Source organism: Spermophilus citellus, assembly GCF_964194105.1.
Source record: "Spermophilus citellus genome assembly, chromosome: 3".
NCBI classification, from domain to species: Eukaryota; Metazoa; Chordata; class Mammalia; order Rodentia; family Sciuridae; genus Spermophilus; species Spermophilus citellus.
The window spans coordinates 231,041,293-231,062,914 of record NC_138184.1 but is presented as its reverse complement, the minus strand read 5'-3'; the positions used below and the strand labels follow the sequence as shown (position 1 = coordinate 231,062,914).

At 44.2% G+C, this 21,622-nt stretch overlaps 1 protein-coding gene across 1 annotated transcript in view; it reads right to left on the bottom strand.

Moving 5' to 3' along the window:
* The window catches only part of DNAJB6 (DnaJ heat shock protein family (Hsp40) member B6), a 59,761-nt gene that overhangs the window by 30,536 nt on the left and 7,603 nt on the right, over positions 1-21,622 (bottom strand). Inside the window, exons 2-5 of the mRNA XM_081283348.1 lie at positions 10,283-10,373; positions 6,912-7,021; positions 4,777-4,836; positions 3,895-4,005 (exon numbers count right to left, since the gene is read on the bottom strand). Coding sequence (XP_081139474.1) covers positions 3,895-4,005; positions 4,777-4,836; positions 6,912-7,021; positions 10,283-10,347 — 346 coding nt within the window. The 5' untranslated portion in view covers positions 10,348-10,373. The remainder of the gene's footprint in view (positions 1-3,894; positions 4,006-4,776; positions 4,837-6,911; positions 7,022-10,282; positions 10,374-21,622) is intronic.

Genomic DNA, 21,622 nt, shown 5'->3' with positions numbered 1-21,622 from the left:
ACCCACGGGAAGTTCCCCACTGCTACAAGGGTTTCCTTCACCAAGGCTGGCAAGACCAGAGCCTTCATAGAGAAAGATACACAGGAGTGCCAGCATGACAAGGCTCTCTGGGAAAGTCCTCCCACTCTGCTTTGGCTTTCTGAAGTGAGAATATAAATAAAAATGTTAATTAATACCCAATGTTCCAAACAATCATTCTAATGGATCAATAAAAGGCCTACTGTCCATGGGCACAGAGGCACACACCTGTAGTCCCACAACTTGGGAGGCTAAGGCAGTAGGATCATAAGGCAGAAGGATCATAAGGCAGAAGCCAGCCTCAGCTACTTAGCAAGGTCTTAAAGCAAATAGGGAGAACCTGTCTCAAAATAAAAAATTAAAAGCACTAGAAATGTGCTCATTGGTAAAGCACCCCTGGGTTCAATCCCTGGTATCAAAAGAAAAGGCCTACTATCATGGACATCCAAGAACAGCAATGGTGTCCTGTGATGAAAGACAAATGAAGGGAACACCCTCATTCACATTGGCTTCCAATCAACATTTTGTCAAGGGCCCATATGCATGTGCTCCATATTGTGGAAAAATTTAAGCAAACTGGGAGCCTCAAACATTCTGAGCCAGTACTGTTTCAGGGCTGCTGGCAGAATCCACCTCTCTTTCCTGGGAGATCTGCTAACTTTAGGATGTCAAAAGTAGTTCAGTTCCCACAGGACCCTAGGCCACCCTTTGCCCTGCTCCTCAGTTCGCTGGTTCTGAGGCTCACCCCAAAACCTGGACCATCTCAAGTTCCCCCAAGGAGTCCTGTGCTCTTGTCATGACAAATGCACGGTATGGCTCAAAACCATCTTGAAACAGAACTTTTCCTTTGCCCAGGCTGAGCCAGGAAAGGGGGAGCATGCCTGAAATCCCAATGACTCAGGAGGCTTGGCAGGAAGACTCCAAGTCAGCAACTTAGTGATGAGTCTGTCTCAAAATAAAAATAAAAAACGACTGGCTAAGTAGTAAAACACCCTCGGGTTCAATTCCCAATTAAAAAAAAAATTGCCCTGGGTGGCCTTGATTTTGAAATCATTTTTTTATTTATTCATTTTTGCGGGGGGGGGGGGGTTGGGGGAGTGTTCCTGGGGAATGGAAAACAGGGTCTCACGCATGCTAGTTAGGTAAGCACTCCATCACTGAATCTCTGGCCCTAATAATTAATTTTTATTTTGAGACAGGGTCTAAGTCATCCAGGCTGTCCTCACTAGTAACTCTCTTTGTCTGCCTGTGAGTACACTGGGCAGATTTTTCATTAGATTCTCACTATGTTGCCTGGGTTGGCCTCAAACCCTCCTGATCCTTTCTTTAGCCTCCCAAGCAGCCGGGATTACAGGAACGAGCCAGGGCACCCAGGTATCTGACAAAAGTACTTCTTTTGAAAGCCAAACAGAAACAGGGAAAAAGGTGATGTGAAAAATTAAGACTAAAAAATACTTTGCTACAATAAAAGGACTCTGAAATGAGTTGTGAAAATGACGTCAATTCTGATAAACGTTGACCAAGTCCCAGCCCTGTATACCACTCCGTTCTATACCACACATACCGCCAGGAGGCTGCACAGTCACCTCGTACACGTAGTAGCCGTGGTGCAGCTTCTTTTCCTGTGTGCAAATCCTTACAGCCTGAAAATGGAAGTCCCCTAGAACACCTACAAGAATGGATTGGAGAAGCATCACTGCTGGAAAGCACCTACTGTCGAACCTTGAGCCTCCACCGGGGAGTCGAGCACCGAAGAGTAGTTTCAGTAAGCTTAGCATCATTTTCAACTAGTAAAAATAATTACTCATTCACTTCTAATTATAAGCCCTATATCTTCTTTAGAAAGAAACAGTCAAGGAGCCAGGTAGGGTGGCACACACCTGTGATCCCAGGGACTCAGGATCTCAAGTTCAAGGTCAGCCTCAGCAAAAGTGAGGCATCTCAGTGAGACCCTGACTCAAAAACCAAACAAGGGCTAAGGATGGAGCTCAGGGTCAAGAGCTCCTTGATTCAAGCCCAGCATGGGATGGGGGATATATATATATGTGTGTGTGTGTGTGTGTGTGTGTGTTTACACACATAAATCTCAAGTCATCTTTAATGAGGTGGCTAATGCATCAATATTTTTCTTAAGGAACTTTTAATCATGTAAGATAAAATCATTACTTAAGGAACTTGGCCTTCTGAGAAGGTGATTCATCTCCTGAATCAAGACCCAGCGGTCAGAAATGTAGGTCTCTTCCTCCTTAGCCACCAGGAGACTCGTGGCTTTGGGAACATATACTATAACCCTAACACTGCCTTGGCCTGCAAAACCAACAGAGTGGAGCTTGCTGGAGCCTATGGTGTGATATGAAGGTATTTCAAGGCAGAACCAGTGGATCAATCCTCCTTTCATGAAATATCTCTTGCCTATTAGGGTCAAGTGACATGGATATAAATATGGTTCTCTTTCCTATTATATGGTGTCCTTTAACTGAAATGCTTGGGACCAGAGGTATTTCAAATTTGGAGTATTTAAACAAACCCTTAGCAGCTGAGGATTTGTAACCTAAAATTCAAAACCTGAAAAGCTCAAAGATCCCAAGCTTTCTGAGCACTACAGACGTGTACTCTTTACAGGGAGCCCTTACAGGGAGCCCTCACAATACATCTGGCAGCAGTAAAGTCAACTCTTCCTCTATGTAAAGGCAATGTATTCTCCTCTGACCCTAATCTGAATGTTCTGCTTTTATTCAGCAGCTGCATTTGCCTACAGGCATGCTGGAAGGTACTCACTATTATTCCCTCCTGCAGTAAGGTATGCTCAGAGTCAGGACATGCCATATTAAAGAACAAGGACAGTATGAATCTCCACTGTGGATCACCTCGACTGCATCACGTAATCTTCAAGAGGCCCAAGGCAACCTACCAGATCCAGTGGCAACCCGCTCCTCTTCATGCCCATGACAAGCAGGGGCTCCACTTGTCTCCCTTTTATTACTGGTAGACACAACTGCTCTTCCTTCTTCCCTCCTGGGGTCTGCCAGTGGTGTTCAGTCTCTTCAACTGTGCTCCAATCAATGAAGGAGGCAAGCACAAGATGTGTTTACCCGCCCAGTGCACAAAAGACAGAAATGGCGGCGGCAGCACACTTAACCCTGGCCTCCCAGGTTACCCGGCAAGCATCAAACACAGGAAGCTTAGAAACTAGAATGGAAATTCTACTAGCAGACAGCTAACAAGAATACCTAATGTGCAGTTCATATCCTAGACATAACACAAAACCTGGGATCAGGCACAAGGACAAAAAAAAAAAATTCCTACAACCCAGCAGTTGTGAACAAACAGTCTCCTTTAGCAAAACTACTCTCCAAGACACTCTGCTGCCTTGATCCAGTAAAACTCCTTTCTTCACAAACTGTGGCTTCAACCATTACAACACTCCCAGACAAAAAAGAAGGACATTCATAAGCGAATGTCCTCTAAACAATGTCCATGACACTTAAGGGTTTCAAGAGGAGGATTCCATGACAAACTCCTACAGAAACTGGTGTTTGAGAGGGGAGCTAGACATGTAGCTCAGGCGTAGAGTACATGTTTTTACAAGGCCCTGGGTTCCATCCCCAACACCATAGAGGAAACAGCGCTTCCAATCTCACCACTGCCTTGCCTGAAAGGGCAAAAGCAAAATAAAACCACACAGAAATCTCTACTCTCCAAGAAGTTAATAAAACAAAATCTCTGAAGAGGGCAGATATGTTCTGATTGCTCCTGCTCAAACAGAAAAGTTAATAACCCACGCACAGCACCCCATAGCAAGGTCACCATCAGCCCTCACCGTGTCATGGACACACCACACATACCACAACTAACCACCACAGGAAATTCACTTACCAAAGAAGTCGAAGGAAAATGGGTCCCTTCCACCAAAAAAGTCCCTGAAGACATCATCTGGGTTCCGGAATGTGAAGCCAAACTCAAATGGACTGTCAAAATGACTTCCACCTACATAAACATAGCACAGCTTTAGTATATAAGAATTCTGGTGCCTATAAGCAAATATTTTTGTAAAACATTATATGAATCATGACCTAGGAAAAAAAAAAGAACCTATTTCATATATCTGGGGTTCTTCGAAATTCAAAATGAGTCCTACTGTTACTGAAACTCTGTGCTCAGAATGTCCCACCAGCAATCCCTTCATTACTACTTCTGAGCAGCTCCCAATCTGGGATCAGCATGTCACTGCTGATTTTATTACTTAGATCTATGAGAAACAAGACTGTATTCACCCAACTTTCCTACTGTTACAGCTTGAACACATGGGCTCAGCGCAGGAGTTCAGAGAGCACCACTTGTCAGACCACCACAGGGGCTTTCCAAAAACACACTTTTTAGCTTTTCAGTAATCTTCTCTTCAAACCCTGACGGAAAATTTACTTACTAATACTGATTACTAGTCTAACAGTATAAGCTCACAGGATGACAGTACAAAATAATGAACAATTTCCTATGTATATAAAGTTATATCAACATAGACTTTCTGGTCTAACAAAAGATTAATAGGTTTGTTTTTGTTGTTGTTGTTGTTGTTTTTAATGCTGTCAATTTCTCCTTCCCCTACCCAATTCAGTCCACTTCTCAGGCTGCATCTATATTTAGCAAACAGGCTGACCAAGAAACTCAGTAATTTACAATTCAAACACTGAACTGAACTCCAAGTCAGAGGATGACTGCCAAGACCTTTGTCTCTAGAGAGAAAATCCATTTACATACCTCCACCTCCACCATTTAAGCCTTCTTTGCCATACTTGTCATAGATGTCCCGTTTTTTAGCTTTAAATTTGAAAACAGAATTATTAGGGCCAAGTTCTTTACAAATCCTCAAAATTCAATCAATAAGGTAAATTCAAGTAATAAGGCATTTCCCAAATTGTAAATGAGGTCTCAGTTTTTCATGAATTTTAAGTCTGCCCTTGCTTTAAAAGACAGAGGAGCAGGAGAAGGACCTTATATATACCCTGTTCTGAGAGAAGAGGAGGAAAACTCTTTAAGCACTGTTCTTTAGAAATTATTAATGTCTATTCTGTTACATCATTTTACTTTACTGCTTAGAGTTCATGCATACATTACAATCAACCCGTCCTAGCATACATGAGGCTATAGATCTGTGGGGGGGGGGGGGGGGGAGACCACCTATCATATAACCAAGCACAAAACTATTCCTACCTAGAACAGAAGTGATCCCCCCTAACTACAAAGTCCAACAGGGGATCAGGTCTGTGCCCTAGGTAGGCTAAAGAGGAGCTGCCCTCAGCCTGCAGGCCTGGCTGCTCATCCCCAGATCTCCAGGACCAAGAGAGCTGTAGCACAGCGCTATGGACACACCAGTGCTGACTGCACACCACCACCTGTGTTCCCTGAAAACCTTATTCCACAGAGTGGGCAGCAGGCTTAGAAGATACCCATTTGGGGTTACCAAGCCCTACCACTGAAAACTTCAGCTATGGCAGAAGGCCAGCCATGGTACATGACCAACCAGAGACTTTCATGACTACTTAAAGGTTCTTTCCACTGAATATGAAGCCTCAGTGCACTCCTCAACACAGCTAATGTCAGAAGTGCCTGAAAACCTTCAGTGTGGGAGCATGGCATGGTCACATTGTCAGCAAGACAGGACCCAAGACAGAGTCTTCAACACCCTTCAGGCCCCATGTCCCATCTGCAATTTATGTTCTTAAATGCCACATTTAGGGCCCGGGGTTGTGGCTCAGTGGTAGAGTGCTTGCCTAGCATACATGAGCCACTAGGTTCGATCCTCAGCACCACATCAAATTGAAATAAATATAGTGTGTGTCCACCTACAACTAAAAAATAAGTATTTAAAAAAAAAATAAATGCTACATTTCAAAGTTTTCCATATCAACACTGTGTTTAGATAAGCAAGGTGTCTGAGACTCATCGCTTATGAGCAGTATGTTGGTGACTGCTGAGAAGGTCACACTGGGCTCCTTTCTCAAACAGCTAACTGTCACCTGACCACACACAGAACATGTGAGGCTTTGGCCCATTTCCTGTGGTCAGTTAATCAGTCCCTACCCTGCTAACCTCCTCTGCCTCTGCCTTACCCAGAGTGTGGGTAGTAGTTTCCAGTCTCTGTCACCATTCCCACCAGGCCCCTACAGTCTTGCCTTCACCATGAATCACTGAAACCATTTCACCAATAACTGACCTTTGACCTAGTCACAAAACTAAGCCAATGTTTCTGCCTTTCAATGGCATTCAATACCTATGCTCTAGAACTAGGGTGGAGAAAACACAGAGGTTTTGATGTTTCATTCTGAGCTGTATGTTCCCTTCCTTCTTTACTGAAAGTCCATTCAAGCAGTAGAACTTACTCCATTAACATGGTATACTTCCAAGTAAGGGAATGAGGATGAGAGGACAGCAGGGGCAAGCACAACCACATCAGTGGCACATGCCTGTTATCTTAGCTATGTGGGAGGCTGAGGCAAGAAGATCATAAGTTTGAGGCCAGCCTCAGCAACTTAGGGAGACCTTATCTCAATGGAAGATAAAAATGGTTGGGGATGCAGCTCAGTGGTAGAGTATTCCTGGGCTCAATCTTGAGTACTGCCAAAATACAAAACAAAACAAAGCCCTGCAACCCAACCCCGAGCCCAAGCCCAATGCCTTCCTCAGCTCCTCCAAGCCAGGGCATTCCTACTGTCCTATCAAAGTCATCCTGAGTGCTCCTCAACACCTGTGGGTCACTGGGTAGGTTCCAAGCTTCACCAGAAAGAAACATTCTCAGTGGTCTCAAACTCCAGCTGAAGAAGGCTTCACCGCCTCTCCATTCCCAGTTCTACTTCACCACTCAGAGCCCTCCCCTGAAATTCAGCATTACTCACCATCTGATAACACCTCATATGCCTCAGCTACTTGTTTGAATTTTCTCTCTGCTTCTTCTTTATTCTCAGGATTTTTATCTGGATGCCACCTTAGTGCAAGTTTCCGGTATCTTGGGAAAAGAGCAGAATATTTATCACCTACGTCCAAAGTCCATAAAACAAGTGAGCTTTTAAAACTGACATGATTTAGCCAAGCACAGTGGCACATGCCTAGAACCCTAGCCAATTCATGAGGCTGAGGCAGGACAATCCAGAGATCAAGGTCAGCCTCACCAAGTCAGCAAGGCCCTAAGCAACTTAGCCAGACCTCATCTCAAGTTAGAAAAATAAAAAGGGCTGGGGATATGGATCAATGAGTAAACAGCTCTGGGTTCAATTCCCAGCACCAAAAAAATTAATGAATGAATAAATATTAAGATAAAAAGTCCTGGGAGGGACTGGGGTCGTAGTTCAGTGGCAGAGCACCTGCCTAGCATGAGTGAAGCACTGGGTTCGATCCTCAGCACCATGCAGAAATAAATAAAATATGGGCTGGGGTTGTGGCTCAGTGGGAGAGCACTAACCTAGTACAAGAGAGGCACTGAGTTCAATCCTCAGCACCACATAATAAATAAAATAAAGGTATTGTGTTCAACTACAACTAAAAAAGTCTTTTTAGTTAAATAAATAAAATAAAGGTATTGGGTCCATCTACATTGAGAAAAAAAAAATTCTTTAAGAAAAAAAAAAAAGGCCTGGAGATTCGCTTTTGGGTTCTTTCCCCAAAACAAAATACAAACAACAACAACCACCCTCCCCACCCCCCGCAAAAAAAAAAAGCAACAAGTTATTTGTAATACCAACCTCCAGAGTTGTCTAACCTGTATACCAGCAGGTCAGTATCAAAGGAGAAAACCCTGGCCTGTGATTCAATTGCAAGGGAAGTGTCTACTGCCTCAAGAGGGGGAAGCCGAGTCCAATGGTGCCAACCTGTAAACCCAGCAGCTTGGGAGGCGAAAGCAGGAGGATCAAAAGTTCAAACCCAGCCTCAGCTGCTTAGTGAGGTCCTAAGCAACTTAGGAAGACCCTGTCTCAAAATAAAAAAGGGCTGGAGATGTTGCTCAATGGTTAAGCACACCTGGGCTCAACCCAGGTACCAAAAAAGGGGGCTGGGGAGATAGCAGCCACACCCCCTTAGTCCTCAAATAGAAACTATCAACACACACAGCAAAGCGCCACCCCATGGTTATCATTTTGCTCATGTGAAAAGCTAATATTTATGCAACTTAATAGGGAAAATTTGTTGCTTTTAAAGGTAACCACCTGTTTCTAAAATTACGCTTAAATCAACCTGCATGTACTTAGCAAAATCAATCTGCTCTCCAATGCTAGTAAGCCAGACATGTGATTCCATCAGTAAATAAAATTACTACACGTTTATTCAAAAATATTATTCAAAAGTATTGCCAGGCACGGTGGCGCACGCCTGTAATCCCAGTGGCTTGGGAGGCGGGGGCAGGAGGATGGAGTTCAAAGCCAGCCTCAGCAAGACACTGAGGAATTCAGTGAGACCCTGACTCTAAGTAAAATACAAAACAAGGGTGGGGATGTGACTCAATGGTTCAGTCACCTTGAGTTCAGTCCCCCTGAGATCAATCCCCGGGGGAGGGGGAGGGAAGAAGGAATTCAACTATCTCTCTGTTCCACTGTTCTGTCTCTCTGTAAAAGCGGCTATTAACTAAAACAAATATAAGAACAGTGTAGACCTAGCGTAAAACCCCTCAGCCTCCCATCCGGGATGTGCAAGATACTCACATTCCAAAGTGACAGTACCCAGGCCAGCCTGGTCTCTCCTCAGTGGGCTGTGCCGACCAGCTAGCCTCTTGGCTGGGTCTGAAACAGGAGACACTGACAGCTATCTTAACCTAACTGGTTGACTGGTTTGAAGCACTTCTGTGGATGGAACCAAAGGACTTGGGCATGCCAAGCATCTTCTCTACAACTAGGTTACATTCCTATCCCTAATTCAACTTTTTTTTTGGGGGGGTGCTATATATCAGGGCTTGAACTCGGGGGGCACTTGGCCACTGAGCTACATCCCTAGCCCTATTTTATATTTTATTTATTTAAAGACAGTTTCACAGAGTTACTTAGCGCCTCGTTTTTGTTGAGGCTGGCTTTGAACTCGCGATCCTCCTGCCTCAGCCTCCCAAGCCGCTGGGATTACAGGTATGTGCCAAGCTCAGTGTTTTGAAAGGACTATTTCTGCTCCAAATGAAAGGAGGGGGAAGACCCTTTTCCCATTTAGAAGTTTAGACTTCATCATATATTGAAGAGTTTTTTAAAGTTGTTTGAAAGTCTTGTTCTCAGTTAACACCTCAATGAACTGAATGGATCCAGAGTCCTTTGGAGCCATATGCAACCTGTGACTCGCCCTGTTTGCACAGACACAGGCACAGTGGGCAGTGAAGGAGTTCTCAGCACTCATGAGGGTCAGCAGGGATGTAACAGCAGCACGGGTCAGGCTTCAGGTCTGGCCCCTACCCTGCCTGAAAGGGGTGCGTAAGAGTGACAGTCGAGACCACCGCTGAGTCCAATGCAAAGGGTCTGAGAGGTGTTCACATTCTCGGGCCAAAAAAAGGAAAGGAAAATCAAGGAGCAAGGGGTAGTATTAGAGACTTAACAGGAGAGTCCCCCAACCTGTCATTTCTACTGTTTGAGGCAGGGTCTCACCAAATTGCAGAGGATGGCCTCAAACTCAATCACTGGGATTACAGGCATACACCATTTGTCCTGGGGCCTCTCGATTTTAACCTACTTCAGGCATATAAGGAATTCAGTCCCAAAGCAAAGGAACAATGACTAGACAACCTTACCGATAAGTAAACTGTAAGGCTGTCTAATTCAAATAAATGCTCATCTGTATTGTTTATGTATTAAAATTGCATGAACCAGCCAGGTACAGTGGTATATTCTTGTAATCCCAGAAACTCAGAAGACTGAGGCAGGAAGACTCCAAGTTCAAGGCCAGCCTCAGCAACTTAATGATGCTCTAAGCAACTTAACAAGACCCCATCTGACAAATATTTTTTTTAAAAAGGTGGGGAGGAGTTGGGGGGTTTTAACATCACACCTGGGCTTAATCCAATATAAAAAAAATTAATAAACTGTGGCATTCATTGATGATATATTACATTAAAAGCCATTTTAGAATTAGGGTTATAGTGCAGTGGCAGAGCGCATGCCTAGCATGTGAGGTCCTGAGTTACAATCCCAACATCACAAAAGAAAAACAAAAAAGCCATTTTAATAGGTTAACAGTTATACTATCCACTTACCAATGTATGCTTACACATTATCTTATATATCATTTCAGAAATAAATCTACTTACGCCTTTTTGATATCCTCGGGTGAGGCATGTCTCTGCACGCCTAGAACTTCATAGTAATCCACCATGTTTTAACAGATTGTTGGAACAAGTCCTGCAATTAAAAATGTGTGGTCATTGACAAGACTGCCAAAGTTGGGTGGCTCATGAGGGTAAGACCTGTGGGGGGGACAGGAAGATCACCTCTGTACCTACTGACCCACAGGGAGAACTTCTGTTCATCAGACACTAGCTTGTCACTCTGGGCCTACTCTGGGAACTGGTTCAAGACCTGGGCCCAAAGACCCTTCTAGATAAAGAAAAAAAGCTGTGAAATCATCTAATTATAGACTGAATGAAACCAACAGGTGACTGAGCCCTGAGCAGAGGCTGGTGGCCACTTGACCAGCAGCTAAAAGGCTTTCTGTATCTGTTTCCCTGGACACAGGCGCGCTTGGGAAGCTTCAGCTACCTCCCCTCTTACTGCATTCCCAGGCCAGGCATTGGGCAAGGCTGAAGGGCTCACAGGAACACACTGTCCCTGCCCTAAGAAACACCCCTCCATGGATCTGCTGCTCTCAGGGGAACAGCAGGAACCAGCAAAAGACCTCCCACACATTCCCCAGACAGAAAAAGGGAAAGGCCCTGGACTATCCTTACTAGTGTAACTTTACCATCTGCCTTCAAATGCCCAAGTGCCCATCTATCGAACCAGCACAACACTGCCCTGCCTCAACACTAGCTAGCTAGTTATCACTGCCAACTAACACACGGTGGCATACACCTATAATCCCAGCAGCTCAGGAAGCTGAGGCAGGAGGATTGAAAGCTCAAAGCCAGCCTCAGCCTCATACGGGAGATCCTAAGCAACTCAGAAAATCCTGGTCTCAAATATAAAATATAAAGGGCTGGAGATGTTGCTCAGTGGTTAAGCACCCCTGGATTTTAACCCCCAGTACCCCACCCCAAATCAAAATAGAATTTAAAAATGGCTCTGTGGGTGTAGCTCAATGGTAAAGCACCCGAGGATTTGCTGGGAAGCAAAAAAAAAAAGCAAAGTAGGGGACATCTTAAAGCAAAAACAAAAATGCAAGCGGGAACCAGGAGGTGCAGTGCACACACAATCCCAGCAACTCAGGAAGCTGAGGCAGAAAGGTCACAAGTTTGAGAACAACCTCGGCAACTTATCTAGACTGTATCAGAAATAAGAAAACAATTTAAAGTAGTGGCGATATAGATCAGTGGTAAAGAACCCCTGGGTTCAATACCTAGTACCAAAAAAATAACTCAGAAAAGAACAAGACTGGGGCTGGGGATGTGGCTCAAGCGGTAGCGCACTCGCCTGGCATGCGTGCGGCCCGGGTTCGATCCTCAGCACCACATACCAACAAAGATGTTGTGTCCGCCGAGAACTAAAAAATTCTCTCTCTCTCTCTCCCCACTCTCTTTAAAAAAAAAAAAAAAAAAGAAAAAAGAAAAAAAAAAAGAACAAGACTATAAAATTTGGCATTTACAGTACCAAATATTTTTCTTAAACAGATTACCAGAATTTTTTCAGTAACAATTAGGTCAAAATACCCTATGTGATTACTGTTTTCTTATAACTATTCCAACTTAACCCTTAAATCTCATTTGCCAGATATAGACAAGGCAAAGTATCAATTGGGCGATGTACCTATGGGCAAAATGGTTGTTCATGGTATAGTTTTTTTCAACTCCACTTGAAATGTTCACATTACATAAAGTACTGGGGAAATTTTTTTAATAAAGTAAATTGCAATATAAGGTTACTGGTGGTTACAGTGACAGCACATGAGTATTTTAAAGACCTTAAGGGGACTGGACCAGTCAGAACAACAAAATTCTCCTAAGACCCAAGAGCAGAGCAGCCTTCTATCTTCCAGGAATCCAAATCTCAAGTTCAGCCACAACATAGCAGAAGCCACCAAAAAGCAGGAGAGAATCAGAACCCCTTCAGTTCTAGGGGGAAAAGCTAAACATCAAAACAGCAATGCAAAGCTGTTGCTGCAAAGGCTCTGAGGCACATTTTAACAGCAATGCCAACAGCAGCACCCACCAGAACAAGGTTGGAAATCCCAGGTCTGCCTTCCAGCTCTAATCAGACCCACCGCCTGAGCTATGTGTAGCAAGAGACTAGCCAGTGTGTCACTTCTTAGGCCAGTTTGTCTTGTACTTGGACTAATGTATCTGTGGAAGTGACATGTTAGTGTGGCACAGATGCTGCGGCAAGGCACTGAGCATGGAGGAAAGAACAGGTTCACACTGGGAGGCCACATCTGCCTCTGCAAAGACTCAGCTACCACATATCTGCCCTGCAAGACAGGCACAGGGATAACTGGGGCATGGACGTGCACCATTAGCTGACAGGGCCTGGCTTGCGGGCTACTCTCCATCCTAGCCATTTTTCTTACTAAATGAAGAAGACTCTGTGAAAAACAATTTCAATGGTAATGAATGAGACAAAACCAAATGGAGAGTCAAAACCCTGCCCTGCCAGGCACAGTGGCACACACCTGTAATCTGGGAAACTCTGGAGACTGAGACAGGAGGACCAGCTCAAGACCTGCCTGGGCAACTCAGTCAGAACCTGTCACAAACTAAAGAAGGAGTAGGAATATGGTTTGGTTGCAGGATGCCCCTGGTGCAATGCCAGTACCAGGAAAAACCAAAACAAAATCTCTGTTCTTTGCAGTCCCATTGCAACCTGCTTATACTCCTCGGCTTTTTTGCCTTAGCTGGCCACTTCTGTCCCACCCAAACACACGAAAGGAACTCTGATTCCACCAATAAGAGAAGCCTGCATGGTACCAACCCAGAGATTTCAGGTTCTCCTTGCCTGTCTTCCCAAATGCCCTTCCTGTAATCTCTGATGGGTCTTCCATGGCCCATGCAAAGGCTCCCTCCACTCACCCTATGACAAAACCACTATACAAAAACTAAGCTGAAAATATAAGCGTAACCTTAGGTCTCTCTTTGGCCTTTCAGACACAAATAGATGATGACCAAGCAACATGGCCACTTGGGCACCTAGCAGGCATCCCAAGCAGAACCACCAAAGTTTAACCCCTGATTCTCCCTACTCCAGCACCTGGCCTCTCCCTCGTAACTCCTACACTGCTTGGTCCTGGAGACTTCCACCCTCTCCAACATCACTAAGCCCACACACCCACACAAACCGTCACAGTCCTATCCATCCTAGCCTCACCTAGCTCCCAAATGTTCCAATTCCATCCCCTCCTCTACCTCTACCAGCACCCTGCTTCTTAGCCTCAACCACTCCAAGAGCCTCACGCTGCAGAGGTAAACTGCCAACTACAGAATCCGTCACTAGGATCCCCTGGGCATGTAGTGGACAACATCAGCCACAAGGGACACTGTCCCCTCAGCTGGGGATTAGAGGAACATTCACTGTAACAAGAAATGCCAGGTTTGAGGCAGGAGAGGTACAAGATGAGCCCAGGACTTATAGCCAAGCAAAAGTAAAGAACTATCAAAACTCATAGGCTGGTCAAGAAAAGACAGCTCTGTCAGCCTAGGGGTATCCAACAAAGGCCAGCCAAATGCAACCTTGGTTTCTGGATTGGCTCTTGGAACGGAAAAGGAACTACAGCGTGGGAAGCAGAGGGAACAATACTGCCCCAAGTGAATTTCTCCGTTTTGAGAAACTCGCCATGGTTACGTAAGATATTCTATTAATAAAAGTTGGGTGAAAAACACACAGGAAACTTTTACTTCTCCATGATTCTCCTATGAATTTAAACTTATTTCACAAACTGAGGTGTAGCTCAGTAGTAGAGTGCTTGCCTAGCATAAGCCAGGCCCTGGATTCAATCCCCAGGTCCCCAATAAATAAACACATACACATGAATAAATGCATGCCTAAACAAATAACAGAAGCCAGGTATGCTGGTGCCTACCTATAATCCCAGCAACCTGGGAACCTGAAATGCTGAAGCAGGAGGATCTTAAGTTCAAGGCTAGCCTAAGCAACCTAGTGAGATATTGTCTTTAAAATACAAGGTTTGGAAATGTAGCTCGGTTCTGGAATGCCCCTGGGTTCAATCCCCAGTAAGGCAGTGGGAGGGGTGGGGGAGGGCAAAGATGATCTTCCAATAACAACAGGAGGGGAGTATCCAGGGGTGTGGGGGTGAGCATGCAGGACATGAACCACCGAGTTAGAAAACCCATCTACAAGGATGTCATGTCCTCACTAGGGATGGAAACTAGGAATACTCTACCACTGAGCTACATCAGGTCTTCCAGGTCCACCCATTCTGCTAAAGGAACACTGAGGCTCACTTCCAATAACCCACAATAAAACACTTCATGATTCAAGTAAATCCTTTTGCAATACCAACTTATTTGGAACAAATATTTTTTTAAACGACAGCAGCTACTTAGCAGAAGTAAAAATCATGATTTCAGGATTTGTCAACTTACTTGATCCCAAGTACTATTATTTGACCTTTAACATTCCAAGACCCAGAACAAAAAACAGTGAGCTAATCTTCCAACACAGGATCGAAGGACAAGCAGCTGGCTGCTGTCTGGAACCTGCTAGTCAGAATCCAGAGTTAAGGGGTTGTCTATGATCACCTCCTACAAAAACCCTCGCCATCTCCAAAGGCAGGTCCTGACTTGAAACCAAGGGTTGTCTTCTCCCTGATCCTGTTCCACAGGTCTCCAGGGAATGTTCACCCTCTGATAAGTGTTCAGTTTTAGAAAGCAGATCTTGGTTTCTCTTCCACACAGCTGCCTATGTGGGGGCTTTATCATGATGCTTCCCTCTCTTGACTAGTATTTTTTTTTTTTTGCATTACAATTCTTTTTTTAAATTTTGTTTAGTTGTAGATGGATACAATAACTTTATTTTTATTTGTTTTTATCTGGTGCTGAGGATCGAACCCAGGGCCTCACACATGCTAGGCAAGCACTCTACCCCTGAGCCACAACCCCAGCCCTACAATTCTTATTACACATATATACCACAATTTTTCATATCTGTTTGTATATAAAGTATGTTGACACCCAATTTGAGTCTTCATACATGTATTCTGGATAATGATGTCCATCACATTCCACCATCCTTGCTAATCCCCTGCCCCCCTTCCTTTCCCTCCCACCCTTCTGCCCTATCTAGAACTCATCTATTCCTCCCATGCTCCCCCTCCCTACCCCACTATGAGTCAGCCTCCTTATATCAGAGAAAACACTGGGCATTTTTGGGGGGGGATTGGCTAACTTCACTTAGCATTATCTTCTCCAACACCATCCATTTTCCTGCAAATGCCATGATTTTATTCTCTTTTATTGCTGAGTAAAATTCCATTGTGTGTATATGCCATATTTTTTTTAATCTACTCATCCACTCTAGGGCATCTAGATTGGCTCCACAGTTTAGCTATTGTGAATTGTGCTGCTATAAACATTGATGTGGCTGTGTCCCTGTAGTATGCTGTTTTAAGTCTTGGGTTAGGGAGAGGGATAGCTGGGTCAAATGGTGGTTCCATTCCCAGATTCCCAAGGAATCCCTATATTGCTTTCCATATTGGCCGCACCAATTTGCAGTCCCACCAGCAATGTATGAGTGTGCCTTTTTTCCCTCACATCCTCAACAACACTTATTGTTGCTTATCTTCATAATAGCTGCTATTCTGACTGGAGTGCTGCGATACTGACTCTCTACTACTTCTATTTCCTTCTAAGAAACCCAACCTAACTGGTCCCTCCCCTCTGAGCATGTCCCAATGTTACAGGCTCTTAGCAGGAATCCAACATGAATGCTCAGAGACAGTCTAGGTAGACTGCCATTTACAGAAGAGAGTAAGACTCCTATATCTCTTTCTGAACCAGTGCAATGGGAAGGCAACTGTGACTCTCCTGATAACAATAAAACTCTGATAAACACCCAGGTCTTTTTTTTTTAATATTTATTTTTTAATTGTAGTTGGACACAATACCTTTATTTTATTTACTTGTTTTTATGTGGTGCTGAGGATCCAACCCAGGGCCTTGCATGTGCTAGGCGACTGACTGCTCTACCACTGAGCCACCCAAGCCCCCCCCCTTTTTTTTAGTTGTTATGGACCTTTATTTATTTGTATGTGGTGTTGAGAATTGAACCCAGTGCCTCACACATGCCAGGCGAGCATTCTAACACTGAGCCACAACCCAAGCCACCCCCAGGTCTTTTTGAACCTGGGATTACTTGAACCTGGGATTACTATCCTGCCTTTGCATTATCTTTTGGAGCAGATGAAGAGAGTTCACAGCTTGGTTCATTGTCCAACCAACCAAATCTGCTATGATAACAATGCTTTAATTCTGAGTGACCTTGCCCATACAAACTTACTATTTATGGGCTGGGGATATAGCCCAGTGGTACAGTGTGTGAAGCCTTGGGTTTGAACTCCAGAACCACAAAAAGAAAAAAAAACAGGGGCTGGAGTTGTGGCTCAGTGGAGGAGCGTTTGCCTAGCACACATGAGGCACTGGGTTCAATCCTCAGCACCACATAATAAAAATAAAGGTATTGTGTCCACCTACAAATAAAAAAAAAAAAATTAAAAAAAAAGAAAAGAAAAACCCAAACTTGCTGTTTGTGACATCTATGCTAGCTCTGAGAACAACAGAAGCCAATAATTCCGGAGAAAGATAATGCTGGGCATGCAGTGGTACATGCCTATAATCCCAGAAACAAGAAGGCTAAGGTTGGAGGGCAGGCTGGGCGTGGCAGCACATAACTGTAATCCCAGTTATGGAAGGCTGAGGCAGGAGGACTGCCAGTTCAAAATCCAGCCTCAACAATGGCAAGGAGCTCAGCAACTCAGTGAGACCCTGTAGGGTTGGGGATGTAGCTCAGTGGTTGAAAGCCCCCCCACCAGTTCAATCCCTGATAATCACCCACACACACAAAAAAAAAAAAAAACACAAAAAAGGTAGGAGAGGACAGTTTCAAGGCCAGCCTCAAGCAAACCATAAAATGCTCTAAGCAAAAAAAAAAAAAAAAAAAAAAAAAAAAAAAAAAAAAAAAAAAAATTTAAGGTTGTAATTTTGGTAAAGCACTCTGGGTTCAATCCCCAGAGTGCACACAGAAAAAGTTCAGTGAAGACAGGCAAGTAAACACAAATCACAACAAACAAACTCCATGTAGAATGTTAGGGAAGGAGCATGGAGTCACTGGGGCAGACAAAGCTGATATTTACTGAGGAAGGGAAAATCAGGAATAGCCCCGTACAGAGAAGATAGAAAAAATTCTGACACAAATCACAACATATGCACTCAAAATCTAAAAACAGAAGGTGCACCAGGCTCAGTCGCACATGCCTATAATCCCAACCACTCAGACAGCTAAAGCAGGAGGATTACAATTTCAAGACCAGCCTCAGAAACTTAGTTATGTCCTAAGCAAGTTAGTAAGAGCCTGTTTCAGAACAAAAAAATGAGAGCTGGGAATGTGGCTCAGTAATAATAAAGTGCCCAAAGTCAATCTACAATATCAAAATAAAAACAGAGGGTAGAGACCATAGGGACAGATTTTTTTCTGTCATCAAGTAAACTTCTAGGCCTACACGACCAATTCACATTGCAGAAGCCCTTAAATGGCTTAAGAATTAAAAAGAAAATTAAGAAATACATGATTTATGGGTCTATCCCTTCTCCATGGGAAAGAGGACACTGGTACACAGTTTTAACTGCTTTATTAAAAAAGGAACTTCAAGACTGGTGATGTAGCTCAGTGGTAGAATACTTGCCTAGCATGTTCAAGGCCCTCGGTGCAATTCCCAGTACCCCCAAAAAAATTTTTTTTCCCAATACAAAGATTCACTGAACTTCCCCCTGCCCCACACCTAACTCTATCCCACAAACTCAGAGAAACAAAGGTTTGCCCAGGGTCTCTTGCAGAGCCAGGAAGAGGCAACTCACCCAAGTTATCTCATTCAATGCCAGACAGTAGAAGGTAGAGAAACAGGCATCGCGCTTCGGTCCCGTGGGTCAGGGGGTCTGTCCTGTGCATTGTGTTATTTAGCAGATCCCTGGCCTCTACCCATTGGATGGGTGAAACACCTTCCCAGTTGGGACCATCAAAAAAGTCTCCAGGCCCAGCAACTTGAGAGGCTGAGACAAGAAGTCAGCTTCAGCAACTTAGCAAGGCCCTCTCTCAAAACAAAAAAGTAAAAGGGATGGAGATGGAGTTCAGTGGTAAACCCCCGCCCCCCTCCAAAAAAAAACCCACTAAAGTCTCCAGACATTGCCAGAAGTCCCTTCAGACACAATGATAACCCAAAATGAAAACGACTGCTGCAGGTTCTTTTGTTGAGCTAAATGGAGCAGAACAAGCTACACAGCAAAAACACAGTACCTAATCCAGATGAAATAGATCCTGTGGGGCAGGAACTGCTCCTTTCCAGAACACTCCTACCTAGCTTCCAACCCACCCTATCACCTCTTTCCCAGTATACCTGGGCAGGACATTCCTATCAATTCAATCTCTAAGTCTGCATATAAGGACCCAATGGTCCATCAGCTTTTTGCCATCTCAAACCACACCACAACAAATACCCTGACATCACGAAAGTCAGTTTTACAGATAATACCTGAGCTCTTACTACGGGGAGTACTAGTCTCATCTACTCTCCCTCCTTTCATCCTCGCAGGACAGCCCTACAAAGGTCAGCACAATCACTGCCCAAGAGGACAACTGCACAAAGGTGGGCCTGATCAGGCCCAAGGTTCTAGAGCTGCCCTCTTCACCACTGCTGTCTCAGGGAAGCAAGATCTCTAGGTAGGCTGCGGAATGCTTTCAAATTAAGGATTAGGGATATAGATAGCTCAGCTGGTAGAGTGCTTGCCTCAAATGCACAAAGCCCTGGGTTTGATCCCCAGCACCACCAAAATCATCATCATAATAATAATCAAATAAACCAAAGATACTGAGCTGAGGCTGTAGCTCGGTGGGTGAGCACTTTTCTAACATATCCAAGGCCCTGGATCCTATCCCCAGGGAAAAGAAAAAAAGTGAGGGTGGTCATGCAAGCCTGTTATCCCAGACTAGCCTTGAAAACTGAGCATGACCCTTGGCAACTTACCCATACCCTGTCTCAAAATTTCTTAAAAATAAACAAAAAGGGCTTGGGATGAAGTTCAGTGTTAAAAGGACCTATGGGTTCAACCCCAAGTGAAAGACAGACCTGCTACCCAACTGCCTCAGAGGTGGCTGGCACCAATTTACATTCTGATTATTATTATCAGCCTCAGGTTTTTGCAGTCCTCAGAAATACTTCCTTGCTTGATTTTTCCATCATAGTAAGTAAAGCCTAACTGCTCACTGTTTTTGTTTTGGTACTGGGAATTGAGAACCACGGGGTACTCTACCACACATCTCCAGCACCACCCTTTTGTTTTGATACTGGGAATTGAACCCAGAGGTGCTTAATCACTGAGCCACATCGCCAGCCTTTTTTTTTTTTTTTTTTTTTAAGTTGTACATGGACACAATACCTTTGTTTTTATTTTTAGGTGGTGCCAGGGATCGAACCCAGTGCTTCACACATGCTAGGCAAGGACCTTACCCCTGATCCACAACCCAGCCCCTGCAGCCTTTTTTTTTTTTTTTTTTATTAGAGACAGGGTCTCACTGAGTTGCTTGGTACCTCCCTTTTGCTGAGGCTGGCTTTGAACTCAAGATCCTCCTGCCTCAGTCTCCCAAGCCACTGGGATTACACGCGTATGCCCCCAGCCCCAGCCACCCCCCACTTTATTTTTAAATATTTTTTAGTTATTAATCTTTTATTTTCTTTTTTGTTTAATATTTATTTTTTTTAGTTTTCGGCGGACACACATCTTTGTATGTGGTGCTGAGGATCAAACCCGGGCCGCACGCATGCCAGGCGAGCGCGCTACTGCTTGAGCCACATCCCCAGCTCTATTTTCTTATTGTTCATTCATTCATTCACTCATTTATTTGTATGGAGTGTTGAGGATAGAACCCAGGGCCTCATATATGCCAGGCAAGTGCTCCACCATTGAGCCACAATCCTAGCCCGACCCCCACTTTTTGAGTCAGGGTCTTGCTGACTTGCCGAGGGGTTCACTCGGTTGCCCAAGCTGACCTGAACTTGGGACCCTCCTGCTTCAACTTCCTGAGTCACAGGAATTGCTGGCTGTACCACCAGGCTGTACAGTTAAGTACCTTTGAGGTTCAAGAACCATCTACAGCTTTGTTTCCCAAGGCCTGCTTATCAACATCCTTGCCCATTTTTCCACCTAATTGCTGGCCTTTCTTTTACTTTTTTTTTTTTTAAGAGAGAGTGAGAGAGGAAGAGAGAGAAAGAGAGAGAAATTTTTTAATATTTATTTTTTAGTTATTGGCGGACACAACATCTTTGTTGGTATGTGGTGCTGAGAATCGAACCCGGGCCGCACGCATGCCAGGCGAGCGCGCTACCACTTGAGCCACATCCCCAGCCCCCTTTCTTTTACTTTTAACCAAATCATATGAAGGATTTACTGAGATTACTACATTCCAAATCTTATCTGTCTTCAAGCATTCATTTTTTTTTATTTTTGTAGTTGCAGATGGACAACATGCCTTGTTTTTTTAAGGTGGTTCTAAGGATCAAACCCAGTGCCTAACACAAGGTAAGCAATTGCTTTGACACCATGCTACTACAGCCTAGCCTCCCAACATTCACTCTTTTATTTGGTACCGGGAATTGAACTCAGGTGCACTTGGCCACTGAGCCACATCCCCATCCCTATTTTATATTTTATTTAGAGACAGGTTCTCACTGAGTTGCTTAGCACCTGTTTTTTTTTTTTTTTTTGCTGAAGCTGACTTTGAACTCCTCCTATCTCAGCCTCCTCGGCCACTGAGATTACAGGCATGTACTCCAACACACACTCTTCACACAGATGATGCATGCCCACCAGATGCCAGACCCTGCTACTACTGCTGGGAGGGGGGGGAAACCACAGGAGACCTAAATTTTGTGTTATTATTTTTAAATATTTATTTTTTTAATTGTAGTTGGACACAATACCTTTATTTTATTTACTTTTATGTGGTGCTGAGGATCGAACCCAGGGCCTTGCATGTGCTAGGCAAGTGCTCTGCTGCTGAGCCACAACCCCAACCCTGTGTTATTTTTTTGAAGTGTTAGAATTCAAAACCAGGGCCTTGGGCTCAGCTGGTAGAGTGCTTGCCAGGCATGCACAAGGCCCTAAATTAATCCTCAGCACCAAAAAAGGAAAAAGGAAAAGAAAGAAAAAAACAGGGCCTTTCTCACACAAGCTGTCTACCACTGAGCTACATACCAGCAAAACGGGTTAAGGTGGTGGTGC